Below are 13,279 nucleotides of genomic sequence, written 5' to 3'. Positions count from 1 at the left end.
TTAAAATATTATTATATTATTATATATTATATTTATTAAAATAAAAATTTATAAAAATTATAAAATAATTTTAATAAATTTTTTATTTTTAATTTGGTCTAAATTTAATTAACTTTAGAGAATCTAATTTAATATTAATATTTTTATAATTGGTGTATATTGATTGTTCAAATTTATTCTGCATAGTTCATAACTATGTGGAGTACATTTGAATAATCAATATACATTAATTATAAAAATTTTAATATTAAATTAGATTTGTTAAATTAAATCTAGACCAAATTAAAAGTACAAAGTTTATTAAAATTATTTTATAATTTTAACAAATATAATATATAATAATTTATTAAATTTAAACTATCCAGATTAAAATTTAGATGGTCTAAATCTCATTTTAAGGATGAGCACCATGTGCTCATGAAAAATAAGCATAGAAAGCAATCCCAACTGTGAGAGGGGTGAGTTGATTATCTAAAAAACATTTTGAGATGAGATGAAAATAATTAATAATAAAACCAGCAAATGCAATAGCTTAAACAAATTTAGATCAGTTCAACCAACAAAACAATTGAGAGGCTTCGAAAATAGAATCAAGGTAAAAAAATATGGATTTTAAATGTTCAATACAAATTTGAAATTTCCATGTCTAATCTAATCCTACTAAAACATTTCAAAATGCACTATAGAGAATCCATTAAAATGGCCACACTGAATCTTCCCAATGTCTAAAAGTAAAAGAGGCCGTAACCAAGGGAAAAAAAAGAAAGAAAGAAAAAGAAAAGTCACTGAGCAATTTAGAGAAAGTAAAAAAGAAAAGTTTGAGGAATGTTACCCACATGGGTTATTCCATCTTTCTTATATACTTTTAAAAAGATGGAGATTAAGATAGTCATACTTAGTCTAATCCAACTATATCTTGTCGCAAAAAGATAATATGTATATTGTATCGCACTACTTGGGATTGACTTTATAAGTGTTTAATCATATGTCTTCCAATGTTGTTTGATTGTTTCCTCGTTAATGATTGGTGCTAATATTGATAAATGCTTTTCACGGTGTAATATTTAAGCAATTAATTTGTTTCACTGGTTATAGCATGAAGGGAAAAAAGCCATCGTCCTGCCCAAAGATAACAATTTGAAGTGAAGATAAAAATAATTGAAACATACATGTAATATTGACAAGAAAATTATGCCAAATTTATCTTAAATCATGATGATTATATCACTATTAAAAAAATTAACTTAATGAAAGATAAATCTCTCAATAAATAACATATATCCCTTATTAAATAGAATTTGGCGAGGAATTTTATCACTCACTACTTTCATAACAAAAAATAGTCTTATTAAATTCAATGGACAAATGGGAATTAAATAAGGGATTTGATCATTTGATAATCTCTCACCAAACATGCTTATATTTAAAAATAGCTGCCTAATGCCATACCATTGGCCATATGTGGATCGGCTCATGCCATGTGACATATCATTACACGTCTTGACATTGGCTACATGTACAACCACTCATGCATGTCATCCTTTACTTACGCTACACCTTCTTATTATCATGTCACATATTTATTATGTCTATACCAAAGTTAAGAGTTAAACCCTTAACTTCCTACCTTTCCTAAGTCTTATGTTTTTATTCTCAACCATTTAAATTGAAATACATATATTCATTATATGGTTAATTAAACATATGTTATTTAAGTATACAGATATATCAAATAATATATTATAAAAATACACATGAATACTACATTTTATTTTCAACAATTAATATGTTAAAAATATTTATATTTGTATTTAAATTATATTTCTAATAAAATATTATTTTTATAATAAAAATATAAAAGAAAGGAAATATTAAATATTAAATAATTTTATTATGAATATTTTAATTAATTTATAAATTTAATTTTTATTTTTTAAATGAAAATAATTAAATATATGATTAATTAAAAGTTATTTTTGAAAGTTAAGTTTTTTTTACAATAATTAGCTAGAGACAAAATCACTCATTAGTTATCTAATTTTAGAGAGATGAGAAATGACAGTTCCTCACTATTTTATTCATTAATTTGTTGATCATATATAAATATATGATTAATTAAAATTTATTTTTGAAAGTCAAGTTTTTTTCACAATAATTAGCTAGAGACAAAACCACTCATTAGTTATCTAATTTTAGAGAGATGAGAAATGATAGTTTCTTACTATTTTATTCATTAATTATCTTGTTATCAATAGACTTAAGGCTTGTTTGGCAGCCTGTTTTGAGAATAATTTTTTGTTCTCCAAGATAAAAGAACAAAAAAACTTATTTAGTAATGTGTTTTTAAAATATATTTTAAAAAAAAATATTGTTTTAGAGAATAGAAAAATGAGAACAACTTTTAAATGTTTTAAAATTACTGTTCTGAAAAATAAAAGAAAATAAAAAAACACATATTATTATTTTTATTTTTATTCTCAAAATATATTTTATAAAATATCAATTCTCAAAATAATAAAATAAAAATAGTTTCAAACCTGCCTAACACTCTTTCACTGTTTTACTAGGTAATTATCTTATCCTGAAGAAAGACTAACACTCCCACACTGTCTTTCTCGTTGATTTTAAATCTAACTGTAAAATTAACATTCCTTAATTCATAGTTTTCTAGTAGTCTATTAAAAAACGAGGCTCTAATAATTCTTCTGAGATATGCACGTCGGACATTGCTGAAAATGAAGAGAGATGTATACTTATGATTCACCAGTCCTAGTCAAAACGTGCAAGTAATAATTAATTGTCACAGTACAAAAATTACAAGTTCTTGATTCTCAAGGAGATGAGACAACAATTGCAACACCCACCCGATTTAATGGAGACATTTTCATATTACTGCGTTGTTGTTGTTGTTGTTGTTGAGATCTGCTCCTCTTGAACAGAGACTCAGGTGAAGAATATAACGATGAAGAAGCCCCCACTTTCCACGAACCGTTAGATCCTCCATCAGCCCCAAATCCACCACCGATCATGCCACTTGGGTTCCCAGGGATTATTCTTTCATACTTTCTCTTCTTTTTATTATTACTGCACATCTCAAGAATTGCTTTATAACACTCCTCTACTTTCTCCTGTTACATAACACAGATCTAATAAACCCCATGTTCATTAGTATTGAACAATTTAGAACAGGAATTAACCTCATACCTCGTTGATTTTAAGCACGCCCAGAAGTTGTTTCTTGTATTCGGATGCATCGTGGTGCTGTATCTGCTCTATAACAAGAAGCATTGTAGCAGTGGCCAGCAGAGAAGGAAGACAGCCGATGAATCTTGAATCTACAGACAGTATTTCCTTTTTTTTATAAGGATCCAGTTTAATGTGGTTTTATTCGTTGTTTTCTGATGGGAAAAAAGTTTGATTTTTTTTCCTGAGATGTTTACCTGAGAGTGCGGATAGAAGAAGATGCTCACAACGCCTGAGAAATTGCCAGTGAAGATGGGTTTTCAATCCAAGCCTTTTTATGATGTGATCCAAAAACGAGAATGGTGTCACTGGGTGCATCTTCCACTTCAGGGTCGAAAGAACCAGAAGCTCCATTCTCAGAATCGTCTTGGCATCGAACAAGTACTTGGCATCCTCCACCTAGTGCACAGATGAAAAGAAACAGATCTGTCATCTCTTAAGAATGAAAACTTAAACAGAAAGGAAAGAGTCAAAGGTTGCGTTTTTAACGTACCTGAAGGTCTAGAAGAGGAGGGACTTGCGTCTCTTCCACCTTGGAAGCTAAAGAGAGGCAAGTGACAGCCACAAGTTGGATCAGCCATGGCTTCTCTATTTCAAATTTGAAGCTTGAAATGAATCTATCCAAGTAATTAATGGCCAGAGTTGAAGTGAGAGCAGAGAACCCATGTTGAGCACTCACCTTAAGAATCCACTCTACGGCTTCACGACGAGCCAAGGAGAGTGAAGAGTCTGAAAATTCCAGATTAGACAGGTTGAAGGAAGCAGCTTCATGATGTTGCTGCTGTTCTTTGGCGAAGAGAGAGACTAGCTCTTGGTCTTCACAGGACAAATCTTGGTCCAACAGAAGCAGAGGGAACACAGAAGAAGCATTGTTGTTTGAAAGATCAGGTTCATGCGATAGCTCTGGTTGAGGTTGTTCTTGTTCTTGTTCTTGTTCATCTTCATCTGGTTCTGCCAGTATGGGCTCATGACAGTAGAGAGAATCGAGGAGAAAGGAAGAATCTTGAAAAGCCATCTTCTTCGTCTTCGTCTTCGTCTTCTTTGAGGGAGAGGAAGAGGAGGGTGATGAGGTGTGATGTGAAGGAACCGTGTGGTCATCGTAAAAAGAAGAGACAGAGACTCGAACCCATCACTCTTTACTGTGTCTCAATGGAACGGAGGAAAGCACAGGAAGAGAAAACTGAAAAGCAAGAGAGAGGATTGATTTTACAACTGACGGTGTTTCACGCTTGTCTTTTTATACATTTTTATTTACAAAATTTTGGTACAAATTAATTTTTTTTTCAACTTTCCTTTAAATAAGGAGTAATTTATTTTTTTGGATATTTTTTTATAATTAGAGTAATTTTAATTAATTGAGGAAACGAGTGTGACAAAGAGAAGAATATTTGAGAATTAAGAGAAGGTATTTATGGAAACATCATATAATCTTAAGAATATTAAATATTTTTTATTTCTATAAAATAGATAATTCTATCTCATGAAAAGAAATGGAGGAGTAGCAAAATAACGTAAAGTGGAATCATGAACAGGCATGGTTTCCATTTAAAAAAGGGAAACTAACTTTCAAGCACAGTTGAAAAAATTTAATATCAAAAATTAAAAAATTTTAAAATATCAATTATAGGACCAGAAAACTAATATAAAAATAATTTTAAATGAAAAAAGATTATAATATTCCTATTATAAAAAAATTATAAAATAATCATTCATTAATTAATAAGTAATCATTTATATTTAACAAAAAACATTTGTTAATTGATTAGTTTAAAAATATGAAAGAGTTTAGATATGAAAAGGCACGAGTGTAAGTAATTTTATTTGTATATAATAAAAAATAATTTTTTAGTTGATAAATTTAATAATTTAAAAAGAAGTTGGTATATAGGAAGGGATATGTATAGATTATGTTTTAAAAAGCAATCATTCATTAATTAACAAATACTTGTTTGCATTTAATTTAAAAATATTTTTTAATTGATTAGTTAAAAAAAGGAATTATAATTTTTTTATTTAAAATCATTTTTAAATCAATTGTAATGTTTCAGAATTTTTTGGTCATCGTTTGACATTTAATTGCCTTGGCAGTTCTTCAATGATATTCACACTTTAACAAATCCTATATTTATAATCCATAAATAGTAGAATTTTATATACGTATGAATACCAATTTAGTTTACTTATGTACGCACAGTATATTTCTACATTCTTCTTTAAAAAATATATAATAATAAAATAATGATGATAATAATAATAATTTAAAAGTTGGATGGGGTTCAAAATGAGTTGTATGGTGCAGCTTTCGAACTTTTTATATTCTCTCAATAGCTCTAACAAATATGGATGCAAGTCAGGTTGGACCTCAAATTGGGCAAGGTTTATCAAGGACGTCATCTCTATTCTCATTCCTTTAGGGATCGAACTCAAGAGTTAATGATCAAGAGACCCAGACACTTTTCATATGATTCAACTTGCCATGGTGGTGTATGCTTCCCATATATTATATAGAGCATATATAAACGAGTTATATTATTTATAATTTATCATAATTTACCAGGTGTTATTTATTCTAAGCAAGATATTCTTTCCGTTAAGAGCATATATAAATGAGTTATATTACTTATAATTTATCATAATTTATCAGGTGCTACTTATTCTAAGCAAGATATTTTTTTTCATTAAAAAATATAAAGTACTCCCTCCGACCTAAATTATAAGGCACGTTTAGGGAAGATTGAGCGTCTCAAAATATAAGACACTTTGATAAAAATAAAGTTTTATTAACTATGCTTTTTCATTATTGCTCTTCCCATATATTCTCTCTTTTTAATATTTTTTTATTAATAAAGTATTAAATGAATGATATTTTTAAAAGTTTATATTTTTATTTTGAAAAAGTAAGGTTGTAAAGTATATTTAATGAGTTTTATTGGTATGTAAAATTTTATTTAAAAGTTTCTTATATTTTGAAATGGAGGTAGTATTTTATATCTTTTACTATGTAATTAATGAGGTTTTTCTAAAATTATTTCTTAATTAGAGGTGTAATTAATAATATGTTTTGATTAAAACATTCTAGTAAATAAATATAAACATGAAAAGAGTACGTGATTTTAAAGATAATTAATTAATTTATTAAATATATAATTTAGTTTAAAATATCTTATAATATTAAAGGAGTAGTGTATTCATTGTTTATCTATTATGAATTATATAGCTTATTTTTTTAATTTCATACAATGTGAAAAAGAAAAAGAAAAAGAAAAAGAAAAGTACTTCTATTCCAACACATGCACACACAGACATACATAACAACGATTCAAACTACCCAAATTTATGCATTCTCTAAGTATCTTTCTTTAATATGTACATCAGCAATTCGGACAATCGAACTTGTATTCAAGATTACCCATTGTAGCTAGTTTCATTGACGGAATGCAGTTCTTCTTCTCCGATGTGTTCTCAAATATTTGATGGGATGTCGTTCACCTCCTCCCAAGTTCTCCCTCGACCTACTTAGCATACGAATCATTTTCGGCCTAAGTGCTCACAGGTGCTCCGTCAGCCTATTTCATTAGCCCTTCCTTTCATTTGCATCTCGACAATTACTGGACAACCAGTGATTTGCATCTCTGATTACCATTGGTAGAGGATTCTCAGTTGCCATTCTTGGGTTCAAGAGACTTGAAGCATCCTCCCACTTCTTCGATCGGCCTTGAGTTATTGTTTGTCTTTCTTTTTTCTTTTTTTTTTCTGTCGTCTATATTTTTTTGTTTTTCAGTTATTGTTATAACTGATATTTGTGCAAAAATCATGGAATATTACGGCTGTTCCTGGTATGGCTATTGCTTCTACAGTGGCCAGACGTTGCTTCTATGGGGGTAGATGTTTTTTTTACCGATGGTTGTGGCTGTTTTGTGCCCCGTTTGGTACAGAAAACTGTTTTTGGTGGAAATAGAGGTGAAAATGAAAATAAAATTGAAAAGTAAAAATGGAGGTGAAAGAGAGAATATGTTTGATATGATGATGAAAGTGTGATATAATTTTTAATTAAAATATTTATTTATAATATGAAATGACCCATATACCCTTTTCATAAAAAACCATAATCAATACCCAAGAGCTCATTTGGTTCAAAGAATTAGAGAAAATATAATATAATGTAATGCTAAGAAATGAAATGAAATATAATAAGGATTACATGTGTTTATTTAGTATGTTATATGACGAAGGATATTTTGATATAAAATGTGATTGTAATAGAAATTACATAAGTTTATTGATGTAATCCTTTTTATAATGCATAATGTAATTTCCTTTATCTGATATAATCCCTTTTATTTTGTCTATTGCCAACCAAATAATTGAAATCTTACGATGCTTTTGAATAACAAGTAATCTCCTTACACTACATCAAACCAAACTAGCTATCAAAGATTTATTACTACCATGATTTGCATGACATTCCATCATCACCATTGCATCGCTGAGGCTCTTTATCACCATTAGCGAGTTTGTGAATAGCATCGCCACCGAGTCATCACCTTATCCTTGGAGTCACTATTGAAACTATCGTGATCCTCCATTGTCTTGTTATCATCCTGGATTGTTTAAGGAAATCAAGGTGTGTTAGGATAAAATGGTTAGCAAGTGAGTTTTTAAAGAAGTGGAATTAGATTCTTTGAGTCTAAGTGTCAAAGCTAATTCCATTAAATTTGATGGAAGTGAGTTCTTCAAGAAATCACTCCATGCATACCAAGCACAAAATTTTGTGTTTCACTTTCATTTCTACTTCCCTCACTCCAACTCACGCCTACAAAACGAGCCATAATACTTGTCTAATGTCTAGGTTGTCACTCATGTCAATATTTCATATTGACAAATACTAATATCATAGCTAAATGTGTATAAAATTTGATGAATAAATCTTATTATTCATAACTTATGAATATGCATCTTATATACTTTTTTATAAAAACTTACTAAAATGCAACTTATTATATTTTACATGCATGATCCCTCATCGGGAACAATGTTATGAAAATTGAACTAACTATTAAACTGATTGAAGTATTGGTTCATGGTTCAATAATCCAATCGTAATCTGAACCATGATCTAGCCAGTTATGAATAAATTAATATATTAAAATAAAAAGAAATAATCATATATAGTAACAAAAATAAATATTTAAATTTCAAACAAATAATATACAATAAAAAAAGATAATATCCACCAATATTACATCATTTTCATATAAAATATATATAATTATTTCGTAATTTATAATTTATAAATTTAAAATATATACATAATTCATACATATTTCTTACTTTTTTTTTCATTTCACAATGCTTATTAGGCATAAATTGTATAAATTATAATTTAAAAATATGAATTAAGAATAAAAAATAAAATGAGTTGTTCAATTGATTCCTAGCTGATTTTGGCAGGTTAGAGGCAGATTCGACTGGTTCTTGGCTGATTTTCAAATTTCCTGGTTTTCTAAGGTGACAGGACCAAACTTGGGACTAGTCCCTGATTCAACAAATTAAACTAGTCAATCTAGTCCAATTTTAGTAACACTAATCGTGAATTAGATGTAAGAGTGCAGAATTAAATAAAAACATATTTAGAGACAAATAAAACTACAATCATGTCTTGTGGAAGCTATACGATAATAAATCATAAAAAGAACTTTCTGAAGAAAAATGATTCTTAGGCAATAAAAATCTAACGACCATCACAACCATCAGGCATAAGGAATACAGAAGTCGTTGATCTAGAGATGAAAACGCATGATTTCATGATCTTTTGCCAATCTATTGACACTTTCTGAAACTTCCCAGTGCATACAGAGCAAATGAACGTTGGAAATTGACAAGATATACCGGCAATGTCTACAGAACTGATTTAAAATAACCATTTACTAGATAAAAATTGAATAAAAAAAATCCTAGTTTTCCGATGACTGCTACATCATGACCAAGTCAATACATAATGCTTCCTGGCATTACACTTGACTAATTACAAAAAGATCTCTAATATCGCGGCGGCGGAGGGTACGTTCCAGGATATGGGCCTGACAACAAAGGCGAAATATAAAATTATATTACGAAAGAAAAAGAGAACAGGCAAACGTTTCGCAAGAGAATGAAATGGGAATTCAAAAAGACAAATGGACAAATTCATTTGTAACTTGTTAGACCTAACAGCTTTTAACTCCCAAAAAAATTTGAAAGTCAATTTTCGGAACATCACTTATCATTCTGCGTCAAATTTTCTATCATCTTTCAGCCTACAGACAAAAGAACTATTGCCAACAAATAACAGATTAAATCCTGAACTGCTTAAAGTTAAATAACTCTTAACAATCTATCAACCAAATTTTTCAGTTGAAAAGAGTGGGAAAAAGATTACCAGGAGGGTAATATGCAGAGGCTGGTTGAGGTGGTGGATATGGATGTGGAGGATAAGCCGCAGTTGGTGGTGGATATGGAGGAGGAGGATAGGTGGTGGAAGGAGGAGGATAAGGCGGTGGTGGTCCTGGTGGTGGCGGATAGGTGGATGGGTATGATGGATAGGGTGATGAAGAGGGGTAAGCTGTGGGAGGTGGTGGATGGTAAGAAACTGCAGGTGGTGGTGGCGTATAAGGGGCAGATGCAGGCGGTGGATAAGAGACAGGAGGAGGTGCGGAATATTGGGTGCTTGAATTCGTGTACGGGGGTGCCGATGGAGCATAACTTGATCCTGGTTTCTGCAATAATATGATACAAACACATGAAATCATTAATTACTTCCAAGTTAATCAACACCAATCACTGAATAATACATAACGAGGCTATAGCTTACTTTGGCGTTTGCATAATGCATTATGAGTTTTACTTCCCCAGCATGTCTGCCAAAAAAGAGAGAGAGAGAGAGAGAGAGAGCTATAAATCTGAGACTTCACTGAGTGCAAAGGGATTATATAGATACACATATATATCCACTAAACATTAGAAATTCAGAAAGCCAAGCATCAAAAGTGTAGACAAGTTGAGTGTTATTTAACTTCAACAAACACTGACGGGGAGAATGAGTTTCTTTAACTCTAGGATGCTCAAAGGACAAAAGTATGATATGAATCATGAAGCAAAGGACACAGCACTGTGAAATCCTCACCCCCTCCCCCCCCCAAAAAAAAAAAAATTAAATGTTTGTTGCTTCATGTGACTCAGTGATTGACCAATGGTTTAGTATAAGGTAAGATGCCACTAAGATATCAAGACATTCTTGTGCAGACTCGCTGATTACAGTTTGCCACACACACTCTAAGGAGCACCGCTATACAAGTTATTTTCTAATAATTGATTCTCGCACATTCGCAATCTAAAAATGATGCATCATAATGAGTCTACCCAGATATAAACCTGATAATATCTGCCTTAAATTGTTTAATCAATTCTAGTAAATTCTAAAAACTCAATCGCTTCTGCAAAACCAGCTCACTTCAATTCAAGGACTAGCAGTACTGAGGTTAAGAAGTCATTCCATTTATCTGACGCAACACTGGGACCTTTTAAGTTTAACATTCATTTTATGGGGTGATAGATGGGAACATTACTAATAGGACAGAAAAGTTTAAATGTAAGACAATAGTTTAAGCAAGAAAAGAAAAATCAACAACTCAAGGACATTTTCCAATTTTTTTGGGTGTTTACCGGCCAGTTTTCGTTTGAAGGGGCCAAGCAGAGTCATCAAAACCTTCTGAAAGAACCTTTTGCAATTGAACCCTGAACATAAAATATGCAAATCACATCATAAATGTGGGCCAAAAGAGAATTTTACACAAAGAAACTTATGTTTGAAGATTGAAGCTACAGAATCTGAAATTACCTTCCACTCCCGATGAAGTCATCAAAGGTGATTGTATTGCTGTTCCAAACAACCACGCTAATTTCCCTAAGCCCTTCAATTAACGAAAAGACAAACTTCTCTTGAAATATGGGATTTTTGCCACCGTCTGCACAAGTTAATGTTCAAAATATGCCATCTCCGCTTTGAAGTAAAATTAAGTCGGCAATGAAATTTGAAACGGACAATTCTATGAACGCTCTCCTACAGTTATTTTAAAATTTTTTGCTTAATTTGTAATTTTTCCCTGAATTGACCTAATTCATTCACAAGTCAAGTCAATACCTGTGCAAGTTCTGGTGCGGAACTTGGTGCTACCATATTCAAGGCAGACATAGGGATCTTGCCTTGAAATCCATTCTGTGTCCTTCAACTTAGTGCAACCTACGACTGCATCATTATCAAAGACAATATGCATGATTTTTCTCTTCATTAAAACAGAAACACAAAAAAAGAGGGACAATGGCGAATCACATACCGGTAACCTCAAGAATTTGACCTTGGATGCCAGTTATCGACATAGACGGACAAATGAGCTTTTATGCGATTGAGAAGAGATTTTGAAGCGTTTGACCTTTGAACTATCCTCGCTTTATGATACGGAAAGTCAAATAGGGGTGATTCTGCAAAGTGTCTAGTCGGTGACTGCTCGGGCCTCGGTGTATATATAGGGAAACACACGCGGGATATTAATTACCAGTACTATTCGGAATTGATACTACAAGCGGAGAGATATGGAGCTTCTTCTTCCAGCATCCACTGATTCTTCTGATTTCCGAGCTACTCCCCGGGACTTTGATGAATCTCCTTTGTATTCAAATAACTCGCCAAAATTGAAAATAAAGCGCGTGAGAATATAAAAGAACTCCGACTAGGTTAAAAATTTTGGGAAATTTTGAAGCGATCCATTTATTTATTTATCTTATTTAGGAAAAACGTACTATTGGATCCACGAAGAAATCTCAAACATCGGGGGGAAAAAAGAAAAAAAACTTAGAACACTTGGAAGAAAAAAATGCAGGAATGTAAAATAAAATTTAAGCGTAAGTGTAGAAACTTAAAAATATATTTTTCTTTTATTTTATTATGAATCAACTTGTCTCCCGTTACAAGTTTTGTTTAATTTTCTTTTTGAAATTGTTGTTGATTGAGTCGCTCTCGCTCCATAAAGGTTAACCGCGTGAAGCCGTGAAACTTTAACTGATCTGATCTCGTAAAGGCATATAGTAAGATTTTTTTATTCTTTATTCGGTGGAATCAGATTTTTTAATTCTGATCAACAATTAGCTTTACATTTTTCTATCTAGTTAAATAATAATGAGGGATGAGGATGAGTGTGTATGAGGCAGAAGTAACGTATTTATTATTATTAGTATAAATTTTGGGGAAATGAGATTTGAAAATATCGCCATAGCTTTAATTACATTTAAAAAGTCAATTTTAGAAATTTCAAAGCAAATCAAGGCTTTTGCTATAAAATAAAATGTTGACGAGCAGACGAAAATAAAGTCCCCAGCTCTTCTTGTCATTGAAAGTTAAAAGTAGAAACCATCATTGTTGCTTTTGCTGAAACCATGCTGAATGAAGCCACCGTCGTGTTTGCTGAAATATTGCCACCATAGAGAATGAGACGCCACCCCCAGGCCCCAGACTATCCCATTTGAGGAGTTGAGGGCCTGAGGCAGGAGCCGTAGATCGTTTATTTCGTAAGTGCTTACGAAACTTCTCCTGTTTCTTGCATTGATTGGGTCAATGGATGGCTTGCCCACGAAAGCCAGCAAATGAACAATCCTGGAGTACGAGCTGCCACAAAATAGCAAGTCCTTCACATACTTCATCTAGGAAGCTAAGAATAACTTATTTCTCTAATTTTATTTATAAGTCATTTTTAATATATTTTATCAATATTAAAAAAAACATTAAAATTCATTAACATTATCTTAAAACTTAATAAATTCTCAACTTTACCTCAATTAAATAACATTCTCTGTGCAACATTTAATAAAAAGTAAAAGAAAAAATTTATTATGTAAATTTAATGACGTAACTTATAAATAAAATTAAATAAATTTTTTTCTACCTACCCTACAAATACAAATAGGATTAGAGAGAGTAGTCCACAAGCCTGAAAAGCTCAATCGG

General features: G+C 31.1%; 2 protein-coding genes across 3 annotated transcripts; both read right to left on the bottom strand.

Annotated features, from left to right (window-relative positions):
- Positions 1-2,770: 2,770 nt before the first annotated feature.
- Positions 2,771-4,428, bottom strand: LOC129293620 (cyclin-D3-1-like). Its single transcript, XM_054931678.1, has 4 exons — positions 3,737-4,428; positions 3,441-3,642; positions 3,205-3,335; positions 2,771-3,128 (listed from the first exon to the last, which is right to left on the bottom strand). Exons 1-4 carry the CDS (start codon positions 4,256-4,258, stop codon positions 2,832-2,834), a joined length of 1,152 nt encoding a protein of 383 aa, XP_054787653.1. The 5' UTR covers positions 4,259-4,428; the 3' UTR covers positions 2,771-2,831.
- A 4,596-nt stretch (positions 4,429-9,024) lies between these two features.
- On the bottom strand, positions 9,025-12,149 carry LOC129292796 (extensin). 2 transcript variants are annotated; one of them, XM_054930444.1, is made up of 8 exons: positions 11,835-12,149; positions 11,616-11,760; positions 11,423-11,527; positions 11,120-11,246; positions 10,945-11,016; positions 10,094-10,139; positions 9,662-9,998; positions 9,025-9,323 (listed from the first exon to the last, which is right to left on the bottom strand). In XM_054930444.1, the coding sequence occupies exons 2-8, from the start codon at positions 11,656-11,658 to the stop codon at positions 9,283-9,285; spliced, it is 771 nt and encodes a 256-aa protein (XP_054786419.1). In that variant the 5' UTR covers positions 11,659-11,760; positions 11,835-12,149; the 3' UTR covers positions 9,025-9,282. The 2 variants fall into 2 exon arrangements, with proteins under 2 accessions (XP_054786419.1, XP_054786418.1); XM_054930443.1 differs by having other exon boundaries at positions 11,616-12,149.
- Positions 12,150-13,279: the final 1,130 nt, after the last annotated feature.

Source organism: Prosopis cineraria, unplaced genomic scaffold, assembly GCF_029017545.1.
Source record: "Prosopis cineraria cultivar Desert tree isolate PC_DT_omini unplaced genomic scaffold, ASM2901754v1 PC14, whole genome shotgun sequence".
Lineage (NCBI taxonomy): Eukaryota > Viridiplantae > Streptophyta > Magnoliopsida > Fabales > Fabaceae > Prosopis > Prosopis cineraria.
This window is presented reverse-complemented; position numbering and strand designations above follow the sequence as displayed.

Bases quoted from the DNA above. Each gene is read 5' to 3' on its own strand.
- LOC129293620 (XM_054931678.1), bottom strand. From the start codon at position 4,258: ATGGCTTTTCAAGATTCTTCCTTTCTCCTCGATTCTCTCTACTGTCAT. The intron at 3,643-3,736 runs GTACGTTAAAAA...TCTGTGCACTAG, and splicing joins CTCCTCTTCTAGACCTTCAG to GTGGAGGATGCCAAGTACTT. The intron at 3,129-3,204 runs GTATGAGGTTAA...GTTATGTAACAG, and splicing joins GCGTGCTTAAAATCAACGAG to GAGAAAGTAGAGGAGTGTTA.
- LOC129292796 (XM_054930443.1), bottom strand. From the start codon at position 11,658: ATGTCGATAACTGGCATCCAAGGTCAAATTCTTGAGGTTACCG. The intron at 10,140-10,944 runs GTAAACACCCAA...CTTTTTTGGCAG, and splicing joins CTTCAAACGAAAACTGGCCG to ACATGCTGGGGAAGTAAAAC. The intron at 9,324-9,661 runs GTAATCTTTTTC...CTTTGTTGTCAG, and splicing joins CTCTGCATATTACCCTCCTG to GCCCATATCCTGGAACGTAC.